This window comes from Drosophila montana, unplaced genomic scaffold, assembly GCF_035044405.1.
Source record: "Drosophila montana isolate Dmon_TW-CO22-7 unplaced genomic scaffold, ASM3504440v1 contig_1900_1, whole genome shotgun sequence".
NCBI classification, from domain to species: Eukaryota; Metazoa; Arthropoda; class Insecta; order Diptera; family Drosophilidae; genus Drosophila; species Drosophila montana.
This window is the reverse complement of record NW_026996820.1, coordinates 131,335-141,707: the sequence shown is the minus strand read 5'-3', so window position 1 is coordinate 141,707 and position 10,373 is coordinate 131,335. Positions and strand designations below refer to the sequence as shown.

The 10,373-nt window shown below is 35.7% G+C and overlaps 1 protein-coding gene across 1 annotated transcript; it reads right to left on the bottom strand.

The window, feature by feature from the left end:
- Positions 1 to 8,290: 8,290 nt before the first annotated feature.
- On the bottom strand, positions 8,291 to 9,927 carry danr (distal antenna-related). Its single transcript, XM_064700788.1, has one exon. The coding sequence runs from the start codon at positions 9,791 to 9,793 to the stop codon at positions 8,537 to 8,539; it is 1,257 nt and encodes a 418-aa protein (XP_064556858.1). The 5' UTR covers positions 9,794 to 9,927; the 3' UTR covers positions 8,291 to 8,536.
- Between the last annotated feature and the right edge of the window lie 446 nt (positions 9,928 to 10,373).

Here is a 10,373-nt window from a genome sequence, read left to right as displayed (position 1 = left end):
AGCGACTGGGTAAAAAAAAAACATGTATACAACCATTTTTCGCGTATTTTCTACACTTTCTGGATCAATTTTTCATGACCCCGCATGCCAATCCTTCTCCAACGCACAATTGATGATCTTGATCGCTTGGCCCAATCCGTAAGAGCTAGAAAGCAAACATTTGTAAGACTAATTTAATATATGTATATGGATATACTGTTTTTTCTCGCTGAGCGAAAGATTAACAGCCTTAACACTTGGTTTGACAGTAAGACCATATGTTTTTTTTTAATAGCTTATGTGTTTCTAAACCGATTTGCTGACATTTTCTGCAGAAGATCTCATTGTGCCACAGAATATTATCAAATGGATAATATGACCAAATGATGACCTACAATTTATGATTGCCTCCAATGGGAATATTTTTTTTTTTTTTGGATTTTGTCGGGTGGAAAAAACATACCTCCGTTAAAAATATTAAGTCAAATATTAAGATCATACATTCGGACTTAGAGAGATGGCTTCATCGACTCGACTATTGATGATGACCAAGAATATAAATTATTTTTGAGGATAGTTCTATCTCCCTGTTATATACATTTTTACAAAACCATTATACCTTTCACCCACTTTCAATGGGTTCAGGGTATTAAAATGTACACAAAATGTACATACAGATTTACTTTGATGTTTGTAAGTACAAAGATGTAACAGAGCAATAGAGTGTATAACTATAAAAAGAAATATGAAAACACAACTGCAATTTCGCTGAAAGACAAAAAAAGTGATTATTCTTTCTAAAGATGCTGGTTTCTAATTTCATGTCAATGGACGAGAAGAAATATGTGTCCGTGTACAAATCAGTTTTCTTTGTCTGAATTTAAATTAAACAAAATTTTGTGGCGATAAAATAAAACAAGTCTAGCCTAGATATTAATGCTTAACTCAGAATGGCCCAACTGGCAACCTTTATTCATTTATCAAAATATATTTTAAGTATTGGCATGTTCCACCATGTCACAACTACATAAGTTACATTATAGTAACTATAAACCAATATTAATTATTCGCTTGGTAGAGATCAGAAGGCACTGATCGATTCCAGAACCAGAGGCTAGAGATTTGTATTTATATACCCTGAACCCATTAAAAATGGGTAATCAGGGTATATTGTATTTGTGCAAATGTATGTAACAGGCAGAAGGAAGCATCTCCGACCCCATAAAGTTTATATATTCTTGATCAGCATAAATAACCGAGTCGATCTAGCCATGTCCGTCTGTCCGTATGTATAAACGCAAGGATATAAGAACCTAAAAATGCTAGAGACTTCAAATTTTAGCTGTAGGTCCTCCAGCTTAGCTGTGCCCGCGCAGATTGAGTTTGCTTCCGATATTCGATAACTTGCCCCGTTTCCAAGTAATAGATACAAATCGATATCGAAATCCTGTTTTTTGAGCAATTTCGGCAAATAATATGAGCTAAAGTCACCAAACTTGACATGTAGCTTCTAGAATAGTATATATATATCAAGTATCTTTCATTTTATACCTACCTCCCCGCTACCACCGCAAAGCTATAAATCAAGTTAATTATCTAACTTGTATTGCCTATCAATTTAAGCCACGATTTATATGCAATTGCATTTTTGAGAATACACAAATATTCTTTATTCTATTGTTCAGTTATTGGTGTGGCCCTTGAGTAGAGGCAGCGGCAAGTGGTGCGGTTAGTTGCGAGTTTTCGAACCCAGCCAAGGGAACAATTTTTTTTTTTTTTCATTTTTATTTATTACTACTAAATCAAACGAGCGCGTAGTGGGATCTGCATTTGGTGTTGGAAGAAGAGGGCTCAGGGTATCCACTAGTCGGGAGCTCCCGACTAGAACCTTTTACTTGTTGAACGTAGGTTTGTTTCCGATAATCGATAAATGCCAAGCTAACTTCCGCTTCCAAGGAATCGATTAAAATCGATATACTTATATTGTTTTTTGAGAAAATATCTTAAGTTATAAGAGTCGCCAATCTTGTCTTTTGTCGCGATTTGTCTTTTTGAGAATATACATATATCGGGTAAGAAACACAGAAGTTATTAAAGAAAACAGTTATTATTAAAACGTATTTCTGTATACACGTACACACAAACATTCATTCGCTTCTTTATTTAATTCTATTTAATTCGTTCTTTTAAAACGCTGAACCCATTAAAAATGGGTAAAACGAGTATAATGTTTTTGTGCAAAAGTCTGTAACAGGCAGAAGGTGGCATCGCCGACCCCATAAAGTATATATATTCTTGATCACCATCAATAGCCGAGTCGGTCTTGCCATGTCCGTCTGTCTGTCCGTCCGTATGTATGAACGCAAGGATCTCAGAACCTATATGAAATTTTAGCTGTAGGTCGTCCTAGTCCATGCGCAGTCCGACTCTGTTTCCGATAATCGATCATTTTAAAACAGGAGTTTCCAAGTAATCGGTAAAAATCGATATCGAAATCCTGTTTTTGAGCAAATTGGGTAAATAATAAGAGAATATAATATATATATTAAGTGTCTTTCATTTTATAGCTATTGCCACCTCCCCGCTACCACCATATACCCCTAATCAAATCGTTGCTTTCAGGATACCTTCGGAAACTCACTGACCATTCCCAGCTTATGAGCAGGACTGGCCGGACTGGCAAATACCTCCATCGGTCGGTGATGCTATTAGAAAATTGTGTATTCTAACTAGGCTTTTAGCATTTAATTCTTATAATGTATGTATAATGTTTTAAATAATTAGGAAGACACTCGTCTTGTCGACCATTAATATATAAATAAATTAATATAGCCATAAGTCAAGTAAATAAACCAATTTCCTTTGCCCACCAATTTAAGCCACAATTTAGATGGAACTGACTTTTTGAGAATATTCAAATATTCTATACCACAATGAGATCCAATGATGAAAATTTCATCAAGATCGGTTAAGAAACAGAAAAGTTATTGAAGAAATTGGGTTTTTTCACCCAAAGTGTCAGCGGCAGCGAGCGCAAACCGAAAACATTTTTTTAAACATGTACACGCACACACACGCGCGCCTTTATTGAATTCAATGAGCAGCATTGCAATCGCGATTGTATTGTATTCTGTGCTGTGTGCATGTGTTGCTATTTTAATTTTAATTTTTGTTCAATAGAAATTAGTTATTGGGTTATCTGTTGGGCAGAGACGGCGGCACGTAGCGCGGTCTGTTACGAGTTGGAGTCCTATATAGGGAACTATCATTTTATACCCTTGCAGAGGGTATTATAATTATGTCGTGAAATGTGTAACTCATAGAAGAAGACATCTCAGACCCCATAAAGTATATATATTCTTGATCAGTATCAACCGTATCCGTCTGTCTACTTCTATGTGAACTAGTCTCCCAGTTGTAAGGCTATCGTCGTGAAACTTTGCAGAAGTGCATTTTTCTGTTGCACGCAGTACATATGTCGGAGCCAGCTGGATCGGACTCCTATGTTACATAACTGCGATAGGAACGATCGAAATGAAGTTGTTGTATAGAAAACATTTTTGGTATTTTTTTCGATATCTTGACCAAACTTGGTATTGATAAGTTTCACTATGCTCCCTACATTTATGCAAAATCATGTTAACATCGGATCTTTATATCATATAGCTGCCATAGGAACGATCGGCATTTGGTGCCCCTTAGTCGGGAACTCCCGACTAGAGTGAAGTCAAGTTATATTATTAATCTTCTATAAATAGCACTGAGCAGTATGAATTAAGTTAAGACTAAAACATCCATAAAGATTCGAAACGATACGAAAACGAGAAAGAATTGCTATCTTCGGCACCCCGAAGATTTAATACCCTTGCAGACCCAACCTTTTCAAAATGCTTATAGTGCTTTGCCCGTATCTTAGAAGCACAGGGAAAATAGTTAATGCCGAGTATGGTTAAGATATCATGAAAAAAAAACAGGTTTCCGTACAACAACTTAATTGTCGACCGATCGTTCCTATGGCAGCTATATGATATAGTAGCCCGATGTGAATAAGATTTTGCATAAGTGGAGGGAGCATAGTAAAACTAATAAATGCCGAGTTTGGTCAAGATATCTTGAAACACATAAAAATTTTCCATACAAAAACTTAATTTTCGACCGATCTTTCCTATGGCAGCTATATGATATAGTTGCCCGATCTTAATAGAATTTTGCATATATATGGGGAGCTTAGTAAAACTAATAAGTACCGAGTTTGGTCAAGATATCTTGAAAAACATAAAAATGTTCCATACAAAAACTTAATTTTCGACCGATCGTTCCTATGGCAACTATATGATATAGTTGTCCGATCTTAATAGGATTTTGCATATATATGGGGAACGCAGTAAAACTAATAAATACCAAGTTTAGTAAAGATAACTTTATAAACAAAAATGTTTTTCATACAAGAACCTACTTTTCGACCGATCGTTCCTATGGCAGCTATATGATATAGTGGTCCGATCCAGCTGGTTTTGACATATGAACTGCGTGCAACAGAAAGAGGGACTTCTGCAAAGTTTCATAAAGATAGCTTTAAAACTGAGTGACTAGTTCGCATAGAAACAGACAGTCGGACAGACGGACATGGCTATATCATCTCGGCTGTTGATACTGATCAAGAATATATATACTTTATGGGGTCGGAGATGTCTCCTTCTATGCGTTACACATTTCACGACAAAATTATAATACCCTCTGCAAGGGTATAATAAGTACTTATTAAAGTTTAATTTTTCTAGTTATAGATACATACATGCAATATGTCTATAAATTTCAATATCTTAGCATACATACGTACAACTTCAGTACATATATGTATATATACATGTTCAGCTACGATCGAACGGGTTACGAGGCGTCACAATATTGACAGCAGTTGGATGCCAATGCTGTGGATATGCCCAGAGGATTGCTTTTAAGTAATTTAATCCTCATCCAGAATGCCACGAAGATGTTTACATAAACATCACATGCTATGTTGACGCATACATTGAAAGCTTGGCTGGAAGGCCGGATGGATGACATGAATGCATGGAAACTTTGTCAGTCGCGTAATCATCGTAATAATTCGCTTCAACTTCAACAGTTGGCAGCAGCAACAAGAAACCAAGCGGAAATTACCAACACGCAATATTTAATTTAACCAAAAGGTGAACCAATCATTCGTCTGTTGCGGCTGCTCTTGCTGTTCGACTTTGTTTAGAGTAGATAATTATTTCCCGACCGAAGCTTCTGTAAATTTTTGCAGGCAAATGTTTACTAAATGATCAAATGAAAGTCAATACAAAAACATATTTTAAATTAACTTAATTTTTAAGAATCTTGAATCCCTATTAAATTTTTGCTTCAAATTTCGGAGAACTTTCCCACGCATTTTCCACTTAAATTTAATTTAACAGATATTTGAAATGAGTTTTATGCCCATCGAATTTAGAACCCAAAATTTGAGTAAACATTTCCCTAAAGATGCCTAACAAACTTTCATTCCAAAAGGTGTAAAACACATCTCAAATGAATATTTATAATGATCTTGGAAAATGAGATTACTTCCAAAACAGTCAGTTATAAGACTTAGAGACTAAAATGTTTCCTGATCATAGAAATTTTTGTGATGCTTAAAAATTATTTTAATTTTTAGAAAAACTGTTTCAAACAATTTTATTTTAAATTTAAACTCAAATTAAGAACGATTTTTTTATATAATAGAAATATAAATAATAGAAACCCATTATAAAATGTATTCGATCGCAAATTTTTAAAGAAAATATGTTTCTCAAATTAAAACTAAGTAGTAAGAGTCGAGAGTGTCCGTCTAGGGGCATTCGAAACCCTACACCTTATTCAACCAAATGCAGGTCGCGCTACGCGATCGTTTCCTTAAGCATTAACAGAACTGAATTAAACAAAACAAAAAGGTATCGCTTTCGGATACAGTCCATTTAGGAGAATTCGATAAAAAGAAATTCTTACGCGTTGCAATTGTGATGTATTAAATCCTTTTGGGCCATCGTACACTCACAAAAAGAAAACACCTTTAAATTGTGGATAAATTGTGGATAGGTTCTGAGATCCTTGCGTTCATACATACGGACGGACGGACAGACAGACGGACATGGCTAGATCGACTCGGCTGTTGATGCTCATCAAGAATGTATACACTTTATTGGATCGAAGATGCTTCCTTTTGCCTGTTACATACATTTGCACAAAAACATTATACCCTTTTTACCCATTTTCAATGGGTTCAGCGTATAATAAAAAAAAAGTTCTTTTGGCAGGGTTCGAACGCGCAACAGACCGCATTACTTGATGCCGCCTCTAATCAACAGCCACACCAGCCAAAAAATAAAATAGTTTCCTCGGTAGGGTTCGAACTAGCTACACACTGCACTACTTGCCGCCGTTTTACTCAACAGCCACACCATTAATTGAGTTTTAATGAAAAAAAAACTAATTAAAGTAGCAGCACAGAAAGAAATACAATCGCATTTGCAATGCTGTTGATAGAATTGAAAGCAAACGCGCATGAATGTGTGTGTGTACATATATACAGAAATTCTTGGTATTTGCGCTAGATGCTGCTAACACGTGCGCACATAACTTTTGTGTTTCGTAACCGATCTCATTGAAATATTTGTGTATTCTCAAAAAGTCAATTGCATATAAATTGTGGCTTAAATTGCTGGGCAATACAAGTTGGATTATTAACTTGATTTATAGCTTTGTGGTGGTAGCGGGGAGGTGGCGATAGGAATAAAATGAAAGATATTTGATATATATACTATTCTAAAAGCTACATGTCAAGTTTGGTGACTCTAGCTCATATTATTTACCAAAATTGCTCAAAAACAGGAGTTCGATATCGATTCTTATCGATTACTTGGAAACGGGGCAAGTTATCGAATATCGGAAACAAACTCGATCTGCGCGGGCACTAGGAGGACCTACAGCTTAAATTTCAAGACTCTAGCTCTTATAGGTTCTGAGATCATTGCGTTTATACATACGGACAGACAGGCAGATGGACATGGTTAGATCGACTCGGCTATTGATGCTGATCATGAATATATATACTTTATGGGGTCAGAGATGCTCCCTTTTGCACAAATACATTATACCCTTCTTACCAATTTTTAATGGGTTCAGGGGATAAAAAGGTCTGAAACTAATAAATAAAATCAAATAGGTAAGGCAACAAACGTCGACAAAGTCCAAGGGAAAACGGCGGTAAACAAATTTAAACGTTCTGACCAGGAGCATTGGGTAATTTGGACAAAATTATCAACAATTTTCACTGGTGTATTCATTTGTTGAGTTTTTCAGATTCAATTCCTTCAACGGACGACCGAATATCCTGTCGAGAGCTTACCTAGTAAATGAAGCATTGCCAGTTCAAAAAATTTGAACTCGATAATGTACATACATATATGAAAAAAATGTATGTTTGAAAATATATGTACAAATATGTAAAAAACAGAATAATTTTCAAATATTACTTTAAATGTTTCTTGAGCTCATTTGTGAACCTAAACCTTAACCATACCATATTTAAAAAGAAAAACAGTTTAAGTTTAGGCACGCTAAATATTTATGAAATTGGTTCGGGCCATAGCATCAAAAGAACGGAATTCCGGAATTTTGCTTATGATACCTTAATATCTTTTTTTCCATAGATCTACATTTATGACTTTGCTTATATTCATAAGATTTGGCTCATATGTATGTAAGGAGCATAGTGAAAATAATAAATGCCGGGTTGCCTCAAGGTATCTTGATAAGCAAAAATTTGTTCCTATTTTAATTTTCTACCGATCCTTGCAGGGTATAAATTTTTGTAAACAACTTCAATGTTGGCCATTTGTTATGACATTTTTAGATATTTAAGATGGTAATTTGTGGATATATAAACCAAATAGCAAAATGTAAGGGCTGTAAGTCGAAATTTCTCGATGTCAGGAAACCTGTTCAACTAATTATTGACTGAACCAAATGACTGAACAACATGTATTGGCTTTTGTGTGATGGACAAATTGTATAAACATAAGTATATAGATGAATTAGTAAAATCGCAGATAGTAAGAAGTATGTAACTGAAAAGATTTAAAGATGACACTGCATTCATATGACAATTTATTTATACATTTTCAAGTAATAAATATTTTATTTCGATGATACTTAAAAATACATGTAATTTATTTTGTACAACAAAAATTAAAAACTTAATAAATTGATTTGGAATATGCCAAAAGATTTAAGCTAATAAATACATCTAGAACTTTTTAATTATGTAAATTGCGTTTGGTTTTATACACAGTCAACGATAGTTGTGTTACGATGTTAAAATTAATAAGTAGTTGTTATTATTTCATACTGATTATTGCTTGGATACATTCAATGATTTAAATTGTAACTGTCTTGCCCCGGGTTTAATAAGTTATACGATTCGATTTATCTAAAAGACGATAGAAGAATTACAAGTACTTTAGAATTATCCACAATGATATTTCCAAAGTGACTATTGATCAATATCGCTGTGTATTGATGAGCTTGACGTACTTCTTTTATCGGGACTGTGCGATCGGCTGTTTCCCGGACTAGATACTTTTGAAGCACAGGAACGAACGGACAAATCTTCTGGTTCGCTGTCGTAATAACTTTCCTTGGAAGACTCACAATGAACCGAAGAACTTAACCTTTTTAGAAGTACATCATTTAAACCAACAGCATCGTTTGTTTCAGTCGTCAACTCCATTGTTGTAGGCAGGGCTTCAACTGCGGGGTGCATGGTAGCCGCAGCTGCAGCAAATGCAAAAAAATTCAGGCTTGCGCTAAACATTTTACACCAATCCAGCAGGGTGCCACCCTGACAATCGGTATCTGTCGCTGGTGTAAAATTTGCAGCTGCTTGGCTTGAGTGATTTCCAAATGATGTTTGTACCATGGAAGGAGGCTCGCCAGTCGTCGGTGAAGAATGGCTGGTGACAACTGGAGTAGGTGTTGATGTCAGAGGACAATCAATATCATTATTGTTATTATCATTAATGCATTGTGTTTGAGTAGGTGCCCCATATTTCGCAGGATCCTTTGCCCAGTTTTTGACACTTAGCAAGGGACAATTATATTTTTTTGATTCTTCTAATGCAGTAGTACATTCAGGCTTAGGGTTAGGTATGCCGCTATCAGCAATATAATTTAATTTATGAGGCAGCTTTGAGTTCAAAAGTGCCAGCAAGTTAAGCTGTTGCACCATATTGTTTGTTGAGTATCCCCACACAGATGAGATAGAATCTGTACTGGCAGAGTGACCATCCGATATTTGTTGCATTGCTTCGGTGTGAACTCCATTTCTTTTTATGAACTCGACTAAAGCCGACTTTTCTAATAATGTCTCATTGTAAGATGTGTAATCCATCGCCTGATATGGCAAATTGCTAAGACTAAGCTCGTCATAATTGGGCAATGGTGCGAATTTCGTGGGCAGCAGTTGAAGCTCAAATTTGGCGCGTTTTTCTGGTGGTGTGTCGAGATTTGCAAGACCCAAGTTATCTGATCCCAATTGACGACACATAAACCTTAACTTTTGCTCATTTTTACACCAACCACGAAGCGTAGATTCAGGAACTCCAATGTCCCTCGAAACACTAGCTTTTGTTTCTCCATTATGAATTCTTTGAATTGCCCGCACTTTGTCATTAGGCGTTAGATTGCGAAGTGGTCGTTTGCCACGAGTACTCATTCGAATATTCATATGCTGGTAAGCTGATATGTCCATTTTAAAAAACTAACCACTAACGTCTGCGATATTCTATGCACGAGGGCCAATTTTCACAAATCAAACTGTTTATGTTACAACGAGTACTGCGACAACTGTTGTTCACTCTTCGGATTAACAGAAGGATATGATTATAATTCGGCAAACATTGTCCTTTCGAAGCTATGGCTGTTCCAAAGAGAGTTTAAGGCGACTACGGCGAAGAGAATGAAATTCATACATGCATCCGAATTCATGAACGGCTGACCATTTACTAACGTACACACACGTATACAAACTCTCTCGGAGAAAAACGCTTAAGAGAAACTCAAAAACCAGAACAATAAAAGAGAAATATACCACCACAACAACTTGTTACTCTTGTCAGCGAGTATTCGCTTCGCGCAAACTCTGTGTATGGGTGAATGGGAACAGAATTGCCAAGTGTAACTAAGATAACAAAACTCTTGATTTAAGAACGGTTTTCTACACTACCTTCTCAGCTGATTTCTATTAAGAGCTAAATTGCTGTGGTACACTTGGTCACAGTTTATTTCCATACACTTATATTACCCTTGCAGAGGATATTATAATTTTGTCA

Bases quoted from the DNA above. Each gene is read 5' to 3' on its own strand.
- danr (XM_064700788.1), bottom strand. From the start codon at position 9,793: ATGGACATATCAGCTTACCAGCATATGAATATTCGAATGAGTACTCGT.